Source organism: Macrotis lagotis, chromosome 8 (assembly GCF_037893015.1).
Source record: "Macrotis lagotis isolate mMagLag1 chromosome 8, bilby.v1.9.chrom.fasta, whole genome shotgun sequence".
NCBI classification, from domain to species: domain Eukaryota; kingdom Metazoa; phylum Chordata; class Mammalia; order Peramelemorphia; family Peramelidae; genus Macrotis; species Macrotis lagotis.
Genome location: NC_133665.1, coordinates 110,570,741 through 110,588,366, shown reverse-complemented (window position 1 = coordinate 110,588,366; position 17,626 = coordinate 110,570,741). Strand labels below are relative to the sequence as shown.

Here is a 17,626-nt window from a genome sequence, read left to right as displayed (position 1 = left end):
ACGGTCGCGCGGAGCCGGTCTCGCTTGGCGGCCGTGCGGCTGGGTTTGCGGCGGCGGCGGCGGCGGCGGCACCAGGAGCGGAGTCGGACCTGAGCCCGGAGGCTCCGGGAGCAGAGCGGGCCGAGCAGCGGCAGCGCCGGCCTCAGCCGTGGCGGCCACGGGACGGGGCGCGGCGCCGGCGGCCGGGGACCGCGGCAGGGCTGCAGGCGGCGGAGCAGCCGGGTAAGGCCGGGGCTCCGGGGCAGCGGCGGCAGCCGAGGAGGCCGCGGCCGCCCAGGCCGGCTCCGCTCGGACGGGGCCCCCTTTGTGTGGCGGCGCCGGGCCCGGGAGCCCCCCCCCCGCGGCCCGCCCGCCGCCCCGCCGGGGCCCCTCCCCCACCCGCCGAGCCCGGGAGGACCCCCTCCCCGCCCCGCCGCCCCGGACCCCCCGCCCCGAAGTTCCCGACTTTCCCAACTCTCCGGGCCCCTCCGGGGCTCGGCTTCTGCTCTGGCCCCCGGGGGCGCGGGCCGGGGGCGGCCCCGGCGCGGCGCCCCCCGAGGGCCGGGGGCCCCCACTCGCTCCCCGGGTGGCAATTTTCTCGGGAGCCCCCCTGCCCGGGGGCCGGGGTGGGGGCCGGGGGGCTGTCAGAGCTGCTGCCCGGGGCCGCGGCGCGGGGGGGGGCAGAGGGGCTGGTCCGAAGTGGGGGGGCCGCCCCCCGGGGAGCCCTCCCCCCACCTCCTCACCTTGCTAAACAAAGAGGAGATGCGAAACTGAGCTAAAATTCTGCGAAAGTTCAGAATTCCAAAGAGAACCCGTCACCACCTTCTTGAAATTCCCTCCTTAATAACCAGTTGGGCTCAGGAGGACTTCCGTATTGTGCTCCCTGGTTTGGCATTTTATTTGTGGTGTCAAGTAATCTCCTTTTATTGTTTCCTCCAGTTCGTCCAGTGTCAAAAATCCTTCATTTTACCTTCTGAATTTCATTCGTCATTACTGTATCCTTTTGTTTTTGTTCATGGGGGTGTTGTAACCAGAATTCTCCCCAGCTAGTTTTCTCTCTCTTTTTTTTTTTTTGCACCGTTCAAACTGGCCTCTTAAAACCATAGTATCTCTGGATGAATTTGTTCTCCTTTCTCTCTGGCCAGCTGTTTCAACATAGACTTATAGCATTACCCAAAAAATCTAGATTTTCTTAAATGCTGTGCACATTTTCCTCCATGCTGTTTATTTTCTCTCGAAATGTTTTAACAGAAAAAGGAAATGCAATTTTATGTCTAGAAACTGTGTGAATTATCGTGGCTGTTGTTGGTCCAGCCAGACCTTTGATTTCCCTTCATGGAAACTTCACTGAGGGAGATCAGCTCCTGCTGTTGTCGGTTATTAGCCTTGGGATGTTGCCTGAGGACACTGAGAGAATAAGTGATTTGGCAGGTAGTTCTGTGTTAAGTGGAAGGATTTGAACACAGGTCTGTCTGACACCTAATTCTTATGCTTTATGCTACTGTGTCGATTCTTATTGAAAAGAGTCAAAAGAAAAGAATATTGATTGGTACTACATAGGAAACTCAGGTTAAAATAGTATACATATATCTTTATCTATTTTATAATCTACTTAAGTCTGGACAATTTAACCTCTCCTTCTTACCTCACCCCATAACCATCTCTACTATTCAGGTACTTTATTGTACTCCCCACATCTCAGGTGAATCTTTTTTCCTAGTCTATGTTGTATTTAAAAAAAATGAGAGTAATGGTAATCATTATCATTTCTTTGTAATTTGTTGAGGTCCTGCCCTTTTCACAAAAAAAAAAGCAAATTGTTAAGTTTTGTGTGGATCCCTCAAAAAATTATATGAACTTTATGAGGATATTAGTTATGATTCTTGATTATTATACCCAACAAGGATGTCTACTTTTTTTTAGATCTAATTTGTTAAGAGAATTATTTGTTTAAATAATTGATCTGAAGAGCTGCTTTGAATAAAAAAAACAGTGAGGCATGATTTGTCACTCTATAGTACAAAAGTCTTTAACTATCTTCTGTAGCTTTTGGAGACATATGAGGTATCCAAAATATAACTGTATTTTCTTCTGAAGGATATCAAGTTTTAATAGCTAAACAGGTGAGTTCAAAAATTTTCAAGCTATTCTAAATGTACTAGGTTTCCCTGTCCCCAGGGTATGCACGCCTTACTAACAGGTGGTAAATGACATTAGCATGTTTCTCTCTTAGTCTATTATAGACTGTTTTTAGCCTCCAAGTTTGTGACTACAGCTAAAGCTGTGTTAACTGTGAGAAATGAGCTTCAGAAAATTCTTTTTTTGCTAATGAAGTGTTCCAGATTTGTTTCAGTTACATAAATAGCCACTTTTAAAACAAATTTCATTATAATACATGATGTTTTTTTTCATAAACACTCATGGATTTTGAAGATGTTTATAGAAAGTATTCTCAGAAAGAGTTTGAAAGCTATCCTTAAATGACATTCCCCCCCATTTTAAAATTTAGACTTCAAATGCTATTTTATATACGCTTATATAGTTACATCATAAAAAATACAGTAGACGGTTACTAAAAAAAATTAATTTGATCCAAACGCTTCTTGATGACTAAAGCTTTTTAGTTATTCTGTGAAGAAAATCTTTTTTGCAGGAATTTGTTTTATAGGTGTTGATTAGTATTCCTTTTTCCAACTTTCCATCGTATTCCTCTTAAACAGTTTCACTTAAATGCATTCTATCTATTCTCACTCCTATTTACTTCTTCTGACCTTTCCTTTTTTATTTTCCCTTTTTTCTGTCTCTGTTCTTCTCTTTCAGTTTTGAATATAGTAACACCTTTGCCGATTCAGCACTTCCAAAGCTCTGCCTTCTCCCACTAGCTTAACTTGGCCTTCAGACATTATGAGGAGATTGGCTTTTCGAGGCGCTGGTTGTACTCTGGTAAATCTGGTAAATTTCTGGTCATCTACACACCCGCTTCCTTTATTCCTGTCTTCCCATGTTCACCCTTCACTGCTCAGTTCTGACCTTTCATTTAATAAGCCCTCTCTTCACATTCATCAGACTTATATAATTGCTGATATTGGATTTTATCAAGAGTATTTCATCTTGTTTATATAATATATTGACAATTTATCAGATTTTTTTTAACTTTGTATCCTTGGTCTCTCTCTTTCTCTCTCTCTCTCTCTATATATATATATATATGTATATGAAATACATTTTAGCCCATTTAAGAATTTCGCACCTATATAGAAATCCAGAACTATTGTATTATTTTTAAAGTACCTTCACAATTACTTTTGAGCAGATAAAACAAATATTAAAAACTCAATGTACAAACTTTAATCCAGGTTGAAAGGTGGTGAGAGTCCCACATTTTTTCCTCAATTGATAATTTGTACCCCTAGCTTCTATTCCTATGAGAACCCAGTAAAAAATTGGTTCATGACCTTGCAGAAACTTTAATAGCATCTTTTTCTCCCAATGTTATTGGCAACCAGGGTGTTTCCCCTTATGTTCTGACTTTTCCTAGTTTCATAGGAAAATTGATTGTGCACAAGTGGTCTAGAATCTTTAGTTTTAGAACAGGGTCATTGGAATCTCAGTTGACACTGGGATCTTCTAATTGAATTGATAAATAAATATGAAATCCTCCCCTCCGACCCTTTTTTAATGTGTCAGTATCTTTTATCTTTAACAAAGATAAAGTTAATAATTACAATTTTCATGTTAGAGACTGATACCTAGCAACAGTTCTGAAACTTAAAGAGAAATTCTAATGCCGTTAATTTCTTCTGATTATAATAGGTAAAAAAATTATGATAAATGACCATGTTATATATTACAAGTATGAATATAACTAGAACGTTCCATTATTAAAGAGTTGATAAAGCATATTGACCCTCAAAGGTCAGTTCTAAGGCCCTCAGTAAAAAAAAAAAACATAATTTCACTTCCCAATAAGTGTAAATAATATAATAATGAAATAATATTTGTCAAATACAGCATTTGTACTTTAAACTTCTTTTGGAAGATTACAGAGGTGGGGGGAGATATAAAAGTCTCATCAGCATATAAATAGCAAAAGAATACAGTTAGAAGGAATTTGGATTTGAGATGATCTTTATAAGGTTGATCATTTAAAATTTGATCATACAATTTAGTGGTTTTTTTGAGAATAGTATATTTTCTGCCAATAAACTAAGCAACTAAGCTGTTGCTGATTTTCATCTTTTCAGAGCTAGATGTCAGTGCCTTTTATTTGATTCACAAAACAATTGACTTTCTTTTTAAGCTACCAAGTCACAGTTGTTCTTTTTTTTTTTTTTTAAGTTATTGCAAGGCAAATGGGGTTAAGTGGCTTGCCCAGGGCCACACAGCTAGGTAATTATTAAGTGTCTGAGGCTGGATTTGAACTCAGTTACTCCTGAATCCAGGGCCAGTGCTGTATCCACTGTGCCACCTAGCTGCCCCCACAGTTGTTTCTTAACATGATCTTGGATTCATGTATCTCAGGAACAGTTTATAAACATCTACCTTCCATATAACACTAGATTTATCGTGATTTTGCCACCATAGTAATGGTACCAATAGTGTTTGTTAAATGGTAACATTTGTATGGTTTTGTTGAGAGAGGAGAAAAGATAGGGAAAGATACCTAGATCTGTGGCCACTCCCTTTTACTTGCCTCATAACTGTCTCATCCTATGTGATTCTTATATCCATGTCTCTCCATAAATCCTTCACAGAGGATCTGTTGAACATTCTAGAGGGCTACCTTTAAACATCTTGAGAGTACTGGTGGAGCATTTGGGCTATCCATCTGGTCTTTTATTCTTGATACTTGCCTTGCCTACATTCTTACTCTCCCTAGAGAATGGTAGTCTGAAAACTTTTTGAAAGGCTTATCCACAGTGCTAGTTTCTAGACTTCTCACTATAGACTAAACATTTTATTTCTGAGTTACACCCTCTTAGCAAACAATTCTTAATCTTTGGTTTCAGAATGCATGCATATACAGTAAAACCTTACTAATTTGGACTCATTGGGGAAGGTCAGTCTGAATTAAAGACTTTTTAAAGAGGTACAATTTCAACACTTCCAAGTATGGACAATTCTATTGAGCCTGCTTGAATGAATAGGTAAAAATTCAGTGATTTTTGGTATCTTGATTAAGGATTTGAGAATGATCCTCTTAAGCAGATAAACTATCCCCCCTAGTCCTTTATGGTTGTGTATGAGCTATTCATTTGCCTAGGATTAACCTTAGCTCATACTTGCTTGAATAAGTCCAAGTTAATGAGCTTTTATTGTATCTGCCCCACTGCAGTTGATGTGTGGCTGAAGGCTGCCTTTAATTAACAGCATTGTTCTTGCAATGAGGCTTTTCAGTGTGTACAGTCCCACAACCTGCACTGGAATGACTTGGGTGTTGCTAAACTTTCTGCAGCTACCATAATATATCTTAAATGAACTCAAAACTTGGTAGCAAGTGGTCCCCAGAGGGCTTTGCTCCCAAGTCCTAAATTTAAATATAAGAACATTGCTAATCGTTTTATTATAGAAGAAGTTGGATTCAATGGGCTCCAAGAGACGAAGGGCTACATCTCCTTCCAGCAGCATCAGTGGGGATTTTGATGATGGTCATCACTCTGTACCAACACCAGGCCCAAGCAGGAAAAGGAGACGACTTTCTAATCTCCCAACTGTAGATCCTGTGAGTAACCTTGATCAAATATTCCTAACCCATTATGGGATGTTTTTAGAAGTCTTAACAAAAAATTTTTCCAAAAATGAATAAAAGTATTAAAATCATGTTTCAGACTTAAACTTTCCTGAACCATGAAGTCATTTTCTAGGAGTCCATCTGTTCTTACCTTTACTCATGCCCTCTTTATATCTCTGTTTTGAAAAGTACTAGTTATTCCCTTTGCCATCACAATATCATCCTCTTATTTGATTGTTTTCCTTTATTTTGTCCTTAGATTGCTGTGTGCCATGAACTCTACAACACCATAAGAGACTACAAAGATGAGCAGGGCAGGCTCCTGTGTGAACTCTTTATCAGAGCACCAAAAAGAAGGTAAAACTGGGATAGCTTTAATGAAACAAATACATTGCTATCCTGGTTTAAAAATTTTGCCAGTTTGTTTCCTGGAGGAATGATCCTAATAGTTCTTAGAAGTGTTGAGCTCATTTGTCAAGGATATAGTAAAGCACATCTTGAAACAAGACTGTAGTTTAGAATAAAGCTGTGGATGATGCTTCTAAATTCTTAATCTTAACTTCCCTCATTCAATCATAGAATCACAGATTAGAACTGGAAGGTGCCTTTGAAACCATTGAGTCCATCCCCCTTGTTTTGCAGGTGAAGAAACTAGACAGGGAGAAAGTAAATGATTTGCCCATAGTCATCCAATTAGTGTCTGAAGCAGGATTTGAACCCAGGCCTTACTCCATGTCTTGGTCCTTGTGCCCTATTCCCTATACCAAACTGCGGCTCAGGAAAATTCAGTTTATCAAACTTTTGAGTGTCTACTATATGCGAGATACAGTGCTCATTCCTCATGACTTCCTATACTTTAGGCTCTATCCAAGGGATTCCTTGTACAGTCTTCCAAATGATTTCATTTCTGAGCTTCTAAAGAACTCTGTAAGCTCTGCTTAGAACCCTCACATCATTACAAGTAATATCACAAAGTCAGCACCTTTATAATGAACAAGACATCAGGTATCAGTTTCTCCAACCTCCTAGTTTTACAAAGACTCAGCCACAGACATAGTTTGCACAGCATTATACAGTTTATCAGGAACAGAATAGTTATGAACGTAAGTCTTCCAACCCCAAGTTAACTATGTTTTTCTAATACACTATGGATTTTGTAAGGTCTCATTAAGGTACAGATTTTGTGAAAACTACCAATTCAGAATACTTGGCAGAACAGTGACAGTCTTGGTACCAATTCTCCCTAACTAGGTTCTGGGCCCACTGAGGCTCTTCCTTTTTGAGAACCAGCGCCTCCTAACCAGAGGAAAATGTGAGAATGTGAATTCAAAAGGGAGACATTATAGATATTTAGAATATATTCCTCAAGCTTTTAAATAGGCCTCTGACAATGTAGAAATTTTGTTTTGCTTATCTGTGCCTATTTGTTAGAAAGGTTTTATTTTTCCTTTGTCATTCCCCCTCCCCCATTGGAGAAGGATGGGAAGGCAAAGAGGATGGAGTAGAGAAAAGAGAGTCAGAGATATTTTTTTAAAAGTACACAGAAGATAAAAGAAAGTAGAAACAGAGACCAGCAGCACAGCTTTGAAAATTACAAGTTGAATTTATTTTTATAACTAAAAAATAAAGCACAGTATATACTAGAGATCTGCAGTTTCATGTACAATACTCATTTTTTGGTTCTCCTGAGTTTGAGAGTAATGACCACATGAAGAATGCCATTATATAGAATAAGGGCTTGACTGAAGCAGTATGACTTCTTTTGTTCTTAGATTTTTCTCTATGTGTGTATAGATAAGATAGATATAGCCATAGTCTGTACTTGTTTAGTTTTTAGTGTATATTAGGTATACCCTTTTCATCTGAGTTATTTCTTTATAGACTAGAGAAACTCCCCATCGACAAAATTTTACCTAGTCCTTTGTATCTTTCTTCAGTTCTCCAACACAATCTTATGTACAAGGGAAAGAATCAATAAAGATTTGACAGTATAGTCCTACAGCTGTGAATTAAAGATAGGTTTAGAAAGCTCTGTGAGACCTGAATCAGCCATTTCAATCCCTTTTGCACAATGGAAAATGTTCTATTTTCCTAAAAGGGGAAATTAGAATGGGCTAACACACATATTCTTAAACTTCATCTAGGAAAGCTATCTTAGACGATAGCCTTATTTAAGATATTATAATTTGAGACAAGAAAATTGATACCTTTCCTATTATGTTTTATTTGAAATAGATAAATCTAGTTATCCATTTTTCATTTAAAATACAGTTTGCAGTTTGCTTAGAAAATGTTTGTAAAGGATGCTCTTACTTGTAGATTTTTATTAATTTGTGTATGTTACACTTAAAATTATGACAGAAATCAACCAGATTATTATGAAGTGGTTTCTCAGCCCATCGACTTGATGAAAATTCAACAAAAACTAAAAATGGAAGAATATGATGATGTTAACCTGCTGACTGCTGACTTTCAGCTGCTCTTTAACAACGCCAAGGCCTATTATAAGGTGAGAAAGCAGCAGATTTTGAAAGACTGAATTCACATTTCCTTCTGAAAACTGAAATGTATTTCCTCCACTAAGGAAAATGATAGTCCCACCTCTATAAAAGAGTATTTTGGTCATGTGAATATTGTGATTTGAAGAACACTTCAGGTGTACCTCTTTTTATGCAGTAGTTTTGGTTTTTTACAAGTTAATTATCATTCAAATGATATTTTTCCACTGATTTCCAATATAATTGATCTTCAGTGTACAATGAGTCTGAACACTTTTAGCTTTAAACTTTTATGTCCATTTTTATTGTCATTAATTGATCTGTAAACAAGTGTTTCAGGATACTTAATCAGATTCTGTTTATTTTGGGGGGGGTATACAGATCTGTATTTTCATCAGTCTAGGGAACTTTAAATTTGTGAATTGTCCCTACTGATGCAGATCACTGACTCCTTTGCCATTTTTTATCTTAAAAAAATTACCTAGAATACCAAGACATTAAATGATTTTTCCCCCTTGCATGTGGTCCCACTGCTAGCGTGTCCTGTTTAGTTTGATTGGCTCCAAGACTGACCTCTCTGCCCTGTGCCTTTTGGGCCATATCTAATTGAAAGGGAATATTTGTAGTAAGTTGTTGTTGTTGTTGTTTTTATAAAGCAAAGAATCTCTTAATTTCTACTACTCAGGTGAGATTTTTGAATGATTTTTTTAACTTGATTTGTATTAAATTTAAGCTAATACTTTGATGTTCATCACTTGCTTTAAATTGGAAATATAGATACCAGAATAACTTAAGTGGGAAAAGCTTCTGTCATATAAATTGGCACATATAATATTCTTTATTTTATACTAAATAAATGAGAATTACTCGGTGAATTTGTTTTGCTTTTGTGTTACAAGGACTTTCTTTTACTCCCCCCCCCCCCCCCCGGGGGTGGGATGTAAGAGGGAGAAGATATAATAGGCTAAAAAAAAAAATTTAAAAGGGTCATTGAAGTATCTCTTAAAAGTTCCCAGAAGAGAACAGAAGGATGGTCAGAAACAAACTGACAAACAGGACAGCTTTGAAAGCTATAGTGTGAACTTATATATTTCAAGATAAAATCAAGCTGTACATAATAAAAATCTAAGAGTTTCATGTACCAACCTTTTTGCGCTCTCTCTCTCATGCACGCACACGCACACACACATACAAATGTGTTTTATGTTTAAATTCAGAATAAAAATAAATTTTTAACAGCAATAAAACAAGGAGTTGCCCTCTTCTTGATCAGGGGACTAATTTCAGAGACTATTTAACCTCTTAGAAATATGATATCAAAATGGTGGTCTGTGTGGGGGCACAAAGGAGGTATCTAATGTAACTGTCAAGGTCATTTGTGTCTCTGTGCCTGTTTTCTTTTACACAGCCAGATTCTCCAGAATTTAAAGCTGCCTGTAAACTCTGGGATTTGTACCTCCGCACAAGGAATGAATTTGTTCAGAAAGGTGATGCAGATGAGGATGAGGATGAGGAGGATGGGCATGACAATCAAGGAACAATATCTGAAGTAGTAAGCAAATAACTTGACATTAATGGGTGGAACTCTTAGAAGGATATTTCCTGTTGTAATATGAGTATCTCCTGTGAAATTTCTGCAACAATCATGCTGGGGGGGGGGGTTGAAGAGGCTGAATAGTCAGAGATATTTTTAGTATCCATTTTATGTGAAAGAAACATTTAGCCTAATGCTCTTCAAAGCTACTAGACCTACATCAGAAGGGATCTCCAAAGGTAGGAATTGATTGCCTTATTCCAGAAATGGGTGCTTTGATGAATTTTTTTTTTTTTACTTGTGAATAAGCTACAGATTAACTGCAAAACCCAGTTAAGGACAAATCAGGGACTAATTAGTTGAGACTGATATAACAGAAAGGCAGGAAATCCTCTTTGGTTGCCCATCCAACTCATTTGTTCATTCTAGTTTATAGTATGATGTTGAGGTCTTCTTTACTAGATACATTAGTTAAATACTGTTAATTGCTTTTGGATAGGGTTATCAAACACATAGTTGAAGGCAGAGCCCTAGTGATAGTTCACTTAATCTTTAGCAAAGAGTTTGATGATGATGATAATTTCATATTAGAAGGGATTAATACCATGAATGGAAGAGTCAGGAGCCAGAAGATCTTAAGACAATTGAATTTAATAAAATGAAATTCAGTAGAGATAAATTATTATCTTAAAGTTGGATTAAATAAATCTGTTTCCCAAGTACAGAATGGTTATTAGTTTGTCTGCAAAATATCTAGGGGACTACATTCCCAATGTTAGTCAACATTGTGTTGTGCCATCCAACAAAGAAACAAAGCTTTCAGAAAAAAGTAGAGGAAAGCTCCATAGTGAATGCCCTGGACAGACTACATCTACAATACTTTGTTCAGTTCTGTAGGCCACAATTTAAGGACACTGACAAGCTTGACAACATTTGGAGAAGGAAAACCAGAATGGTTGAAGATGCTAAACCGATTACTTTGTGAATAAGAGCTTTCCTCGAGTATTTGAAGAATTGTCATGTGAAGGAGGATCAGACAGGTTCTGGCCTGCCCCATAGGGCAGAGCCACCCACCGTGAGCAGCAATCTCAAAAAAAGTCAGTTGAGTTCTGAGATTATGAAAGCTTCCTCATCACTAGGCTGGTCTATAAAGGGAATGCATGGGATGAAAGTCCCACTCCCTCAAAGTAGAGGGCCACTTCTCAGGTATATTGGACATTTCTGTGGGCTGTGATTTGGACTTAACTGCTGAGGTCCCTCCAACTCTTAGATTCTTTGGTTTTGTTATTTAGTCACTGGAAGGGACCTTTATCAGGATGCTTTGAAACTCTCTCCTGCACAGAGTCATCAGAGAAGCCAAATAAAATATTTCCCCTTCTGTCCTAAGATGAGTGTGGCACAGGTAACAGAACTTAAAATATCTCTCTTCCTTTGGCTTCAAAAAGCTGCTGTCTTTTGGTTTATCCATGTTTTGGTTCTCCCTAAGGATTTTGCTAGGCCATCTTCTCACTGTATACTTTCTCTTTGTATTGGAATCATGTCCCATAGCTTTAAGTATCTGTGTAAATTACTTTAGAATCTATGTCTTACTCTAATCCATCACTAGCTGCCTATTGCCTTTCCTCACCCTGAATGTCCCTTTATCTCAAAACTCAACCTGTCCTAAATAGAATTTGTTATTCTTCCCTCTTCCAAGCTTTTTTTTGTTATTAAAGATTTTATTTATTTTAAGTTTCACAATTTTTCCCCTAACTTACTTCCTCCCCCCCACAGAAGGCCCAAACTTTTTTTGATGAGAGAATTGCCACATTTCCAGTTACTTAGGATCTAAGTCATCCTTGATAACTTAACTGTCCCTCACTCTCCAACCTCATAGCTAACTAGTTGTTGAGGCATCTCAGTCCTGCCTTCATTATATTTCTGCTGTCCATTCCCTTCCCTTTACTTCCACAGCTACTACCGTTGTTCGGATGTGATTTATCTTTCCCCTGGAAATATGCTTCTCATTCATCCTCTCCTGGCCTTTTCCTCCTACATGTACCTGCCCAAATGACCTTCCCAAGTCTTGATCTTGGCCAGTTAAGAGAGATGAATAACCCAAATGATTCCATTCAGTATCAAAAACTAATATAAATTTAGAGATTTTTTTCCAAAGGAGACACTAACTTTCTAAGAACTACATCAGAAACTAAAAGGACAAATGGATTTTCTACATGATTACTTAGAAGAAATGAAGCAAAAAAAAATGAACAATGAAATCAAACTCTGGAAGAGTGAATTGAAAGAAAAATAATAGCTTAGAAAAGAAAGTAATAGACCTAATCGACACACTGAAAACTAAATGAGACCATATAGAATTTTCAATAATCTCATGCTAAAGCTAAAAATATTAAAGCAAAATCAAATGATTGAAAAAAGTAGAAAAAAATGTAAGAAATCTGATCTCAAAAACACCTTACTGAAAAACAGATCAAGGAGAAAACATTTAAGAATTAATTAGACTCCATGAATATTAGATTTTTTTTTTTAAGCCAAGACATGGTATTTTAAGAAATCATAAATGAATGCTACTTAGATTTTTTTTTAAAACCAGAAGGTAAAGTGAGGGTAGAAGAATTGATCATTTCCTGAAAGAATCCCCAAAAAGAAAAGTTCCTAGAGTGTCATAGCCAAAATTTAGAATTCCACCATCAAAGAACAAAATGCTTCAATTCATACAGAATAAGCAATTCTAGTACCAAGGCATTAAGAATCACACAATACTTGGTAGATTCTATCAAAGATGAGATAAGATTCCAAAAGGAAAAAATAAAAACAAGACCAAAATTAACCAAAAAGCTAAAAATTATCTACAGGTAAAACAATGAACTTCTAATGGAATAGAGGTCCTCCTTGCATTTCTAATTTTAAAAAAAAAGACCAAAATTGAGTAGAAACTTTGAAATGAAAATGCAAGTGAAGAGAAATGTAGAAAGGTAATTTTAGAAGGGGTTATATTATGATGCAGTATTAAGGGGAAATATATAGAAATTTCCCTTAGCAGCCATTAATGTCTTCAAAGAATAGGAGGTAAATAGAAAAAAGATGACATGGGGGTGATGGACTCTTTTAAGGAGTTTTAAGAGGAGGAAAAAGGAAGTATGAAAGGAAAAAAGGTAGGGGAACTTCCCATTTCTCATAATTTGTATGCATGAAAAGACAAGTACCCAAATATGAAGAAGGGGGGGCGGGGAAGCATCAGTTGAACCTTACCCTTATCTGAAAATTGAAGGTGCATGCTCCTGTTTCAAAGAATTTAGTGTAGAAATAACTCAAACACAACAGGAAGCAAGTGAGAATAAGGGAGAGAAAAAGAATAAGGAGGAGTATAATACCAGAGATAATAGTTGCAAGTAAAAAAAAAATTGCTGATCCTAAAGGGAAATCTAAAAGGAAAAAGAAAAAAACTAGAATCTAGGCAATGGGGTTAAGTGACTTGCCCAAGGCCACACAGGTAATTATTAAGTGTCTGAGGCCGGATTTGAACTCAGGTACTCCTGACTCCAGGGCCGGTGCTCTATCCACTGTGCCACCTAGCCTCCCTAAAAACTAGAATCTTAAGAGGGTGCCCATCAGTTGGGGACCCACTAAACAAACTGGTATATGAATGAAATGGAATATAATTGTATTATAAGTATTATAAGAAATGGCAGAAAATTTTGTTAAGTTCAACTAACTGTTGCAGAGTGAAGTGAGCAATTTATCCAAGGACATCAGCATTGTAAAAGAAAATAACTTTGAAAAATTAATACAAAGCAATCAATGTGCTGACCATTCATTTATTTAGCCAGAGAAACTAAGTTGTAACCTGTTTATGTACCTCCTGACAGAGAGGTTAATAGATTCAGTAAAGGAAGCATATATTTTGTATGTGGTCACTGAGCAGATTCGTTTTAATTGACTGTGCTTGTTTCTTTCAAGGGTTTATTTTCTTTCATTTTTTTTTTAATGGGGGGAAGAGGGGAGATCTGGCAGTATGGATGAAGAAGTAAAAAGAGGGTATATAAACCTTTTTTAAATGCATAGGACAAAAGGAAATTCAGAAGAAAGCAGATAAATAACAGTTTGGTGATGTATTTTATATTTTTATATACATGTATATGTATTTATATATACATATAGCAATATAAAGCAAAGTTATGGTTTCATATTTTATCCCTAATTCAAATAGTGAAGTATATAAATATATTTGTGTGTATTTATGTACACCAGAGAGAGAGGCACCCTCTTTTTTGGTGTCAAGTTTAAAATTTTAAAAATTGAAAAAGTATTGCTCTTGGGGCGGCTAGGTGGTGCAGTGTAAACAAGTATTGCTCTTAATCTTATTAGCGACCCCTTCCAAGCCAAGACCTGCTAAAGTTATATCCTCTAGCCCATCTAGCAAGTCACTTATGTAAATAGGGAGAAACTTAGATTATAGGATGGAACATATCATGTAAGTGAATAAGCATATGTAAGATTCATTCAGAATGGGTGAACAGCAGTCTTAGAAATAATCTAGAGTTTTGGGGATCCTCCTCCAGAAAATCTGTAGGAAACCAGAGATTCTGGGAGGTAACCAAGAAGAAAGGAGACTCTTCCTGAGTTACTGAATTCAATGGCAGGACAAAAGTCAAGGTGACTAGCAGTTAACCAGGACGCAACAAATGATCTTGGTGTCTAAGATGTCTGACCAAGTTCTAAGCTCTTAACTACTTTCATGGCTCTTGGAACAAATTGTTCTTATCTAGCCATGCCATTGGGGAAAGTCTTTACATACTTGGCATAGACATCCCCCTGACTCACTGATAGGTTTGAGGCCTGTCAGTTACCCTCAATTTGGTTTAACCTGTCTACCCAGACAGTATCTGGGTGTGGCCTCTGAATTAGACAGGAACCAAAGAGTGATGAGCAGCCCTAAACAGGGCTTGGCAAGCCCTCATGCCAAAGGTGCTAGTCCTCCTCTCCCACATCCCAACCAAGTGAGATAGTCTAGAGACAGTCCAGGACACATCCTCAAGGGTGTATGTTGGTTCTGATATGGATGACCATTTATCAAGGAATGAACAGCAGTAGTCAAACAAATTAGGAAGAAGCAGAACAGAACCCCAGAAAGGAGACCATTTTCAGAAGAATGTAGTTTCTGGTTTCAGACATCCTGCTCAGAATCTTAGAATGACATTCCATCACCTCTGGGATCAGATCAACCAAGCATTGAGACCCCTCAGCTCTGGCTGCCATTCTTTGTGCCAGCCTTGGCCACATCACCCACAATCTGCATCCTAGGCAAACTGGCAACATAGCCTTCTCTTAAATACAGCTCCCTGCCCATTCCTGAAATGCACTCTCCTTTTACCTTTATATTTTGGAATCCTTAGGGGCAGTGAATAGAGCACTAGCCCTGGAGTCAGAGGACCTGAGTTCAAATCCAGTCTCAGTCATTCAATACTTATTTAACTGTGTGACCTTGAGCAAGTCACTTATCCCCATTCCCCCCCAATCAAAAAAACATTAATTATATTAATTATCAAACTATGAATAATTGAATAAACAAATACAAAAAAAAAAAGAATCCTTACCTTCCTTTCAGGGTCAGTCCAGGACCTTCTTGATGCTCCTGATAGTGCCCTAACTTTTACTTCTCTGTACATCTCATCCTCCAGTGAAATTTAGCAAATTCCATAAGGCTACGGTCTGTCTGCAAATACGGGCCAAACCTCCCTAAGTTAGGTCTCCTGGAAAGGGGAAAATACACCAAAAATAATATCCTACTGCACTATAAAGGAATACATACATATATATACACACACACACACACACACACACACACACACACTCTCAATATACCAATTGAGGAGATTAAATGCTGTAGGCAGTTTGGTGGTGTATTTAAATTGCGGTAGGGGTGGGGGGAATAGGTTGAGTTAGTCTAAAAGAATTTCAGTCTTGCAGTTTAGTTCAGTACACAGAGCAAGTTGGATTGTATTCAAGGCTTATGCTCTCCTGGACTGAGAGTCTTAGCCAAGTCAGAAGCTTTTTTGGAGCCAGCCAGCTTTGGGAGGAGAAGGCAACACAAGAAGTAGAGTGTATGGCTCAGCTGCCTTGACTAAAACTCAAGTCCCCCACCACTGGGGTGCCAACCAGGAGGAGTCAGAAGGCACCAGGTGCCTGTCCTGGAGCCAGGAAGATTGAGCTATGACCTGGCCTCCGACACGTCCCAGCCTTGTGATCTTAGGCAAGTCACTTCACCCTGCTTGCTTCTGCTTTCCCCTCTATAAAGAACACTGAGCTCCTGGGGCTGATGTGAGGGCCAAGCATAAGTGTGATTAGACAGTGCTCAGAGCAGTTCTTCCATGAGTGTTGAGCCTTCCTTCTCTTGCTTTTTATTTTGTGTGTGTCTCGGAGCATGTATGTGAGTCTCTGGGGAGGGGGTGGCACATGAGTGTGTGACAGATCTGTTTGGAGAGGGAGCAAGAGGGAGCTCAGTGGTATGGATCTGTTTGCTTATTGTCTCCCCCCAATTAGGTCATGAACTCCTGGAGGGCAGGGATTGTCTTTCACTTCTTTTGTGTCCCTAGTGAGTAGCAAAGTACTTGAAACATAGGAAACACTTATTAAATGTTCATTTGCTGGCAAACTGGTATTAACCTTCATATATACTGACTTATAATAAATGCAGGTAACCATCAAAATATAGTTAATACTTCATAGCATTCAGGCCTCCAACTATCTTTGGGTCATAAACAATAGATGAGAAAGGAACAGATTGTCATGAAGAATTAATTCTTCTAGGTTTTCATCCTGTAGGAGGGTATGCATTTCCTTTTTCTGACATTCCTAGCTTGTCATCTTAATTTACCTCAAAATAAATTTAATATAAGTAGGTATATTTTAAATATGATACAGTAATGAAAGATTTTGGTTACAAGATAGTTTCATTTATAAGGTGCTACCCAGTAGGAATATGAGGTGTATAACAGTTCTGCAATGTATTCTCTAAATGTGTCTACAAATCTTTTATATTCATTATAAAATAAAATCATCTGTGGGTTAGATTTATGTTTTTAGTAACTACAGATTGCTTAGAATTTGTTTTAGATTTCCCATCACTCACAGTGTCACTTTTATTTTTACTGCCTCTGCTAGTCTTCCCCAAGTTACCTGAAAGAGATCCTTGAGCAGCTTCTTGAAGCCATAGCCATAGCTACAAACCCATCAGGACGTCTCATAAGTGAGCTTTTTCAGAAACTTCCATCAAAAGTGGTGAGTTGCAATTAAAGACGTTTGACTTTTTATTTTTTGTTAATACAAAAATGTAAGAATCCTAACCCTTTTTGAGAAGTAGAAAGAAATAGCACCAAAAAAAGATGAAGGAGGTGCTTTCTAAACAAGTTAGCCACTTTCAGGGTATCTGGAGCATGATTTAGAAATATAGTGCCCATCAAACTTCATACCTAAAGAGATCATCCCCGTTAAATCTGAGAGTTGCAAATATATGTGTGACATAAGCATTCTTACGAAAGAACTAATAAAGAATAGTAGGGGACTGAGCCTGTCCCAATACTAGAAAGAAAGCAAGAGGAATTAAACCTGCAGAGATTTTTTGGTTATTATTTTCCTTTTGTTGTTACAGTATTTTTAATAAAAGTAGAAGGTGCTGGAGGGAGTTGTGGTTGTGGTTATCCTTCATTCCCAAAGAGGACTAAAATGGCATCATTATGGTAGAGTCAGGTTATATTGTGGCTAATCAGACTAACTTGAGTTTGGAATGCTCTGTCATAGGTTAGGTATGAATAGACCATGTGAACATTTGGAATGGTGTCTCTTAAGTTTGCACATCTGAGTTTCTTTTGAACTACCTCAATT

At 38.2% G+C, this 17,626-nt stretch overlaps 1 protein-coding gene across 34 annotated transcripts in view; it reads left to right on the top strand.

Annotated features, from left to right (window-relative positions):
* Nucleotides 1–13: 13 nt before the first annotated feature.
* Nucleotides 14–17,626, top strand: part of PBRM1 (polybromo 1) — a 126,220-nt gene continuing 108,607 nt past the window's right edge. For 10 of the 34 annotated variants that reach the window (XM_074198186.1, XM_074198183.1, XM_074198177.1 and 7 more), the window contains exons 1-9: nucleotides 15–222; nucleotides 919–974; nucleotides 2,026–2,102; nucleotides 2,800–2,931; nucleotides 5,549–5,701; nucleotides 5,970–6,067; nucleotides 8,072–8,219; nucleotides 9,617–9,760; nucleotides 16,907–17,023. In XM_074198186.1, the coding sequence (XP_074054287.1) occupies nucleotides 2,884–2,931; nucleotides 5,549–5,701; nucleotides 5,970–6,067; nucleotides 8,072–8,219; nucleotides 9,617–9,760; nucleotides 16,907–17,023 (708 nt within the window). In that variant the 5' untranslated portion in view covers nucleotides 15–222; nucleotides 919–974; nucleotides 2,026–2,102; nucleotides 2,800–2,883. Of the gene's footprint in view, nucleotides 223–918; nucleotides 975–2,025; nucleotides 2,103–2,799; nucleotides 2,932–5,548; nucleotides 5,702–5,969; nucleotides 6,068–8,071; nucleotides 8,220–9,616; nucleotides 9,761–16,906; nucleotides 17,024–17,626 lie in introns of all 34 variants that reach the window. The other 24 variants (XM_074198187.1, XM_074198184.1, XM_074198182.1 and 21 more) reach the window with 9 other exon arrangements.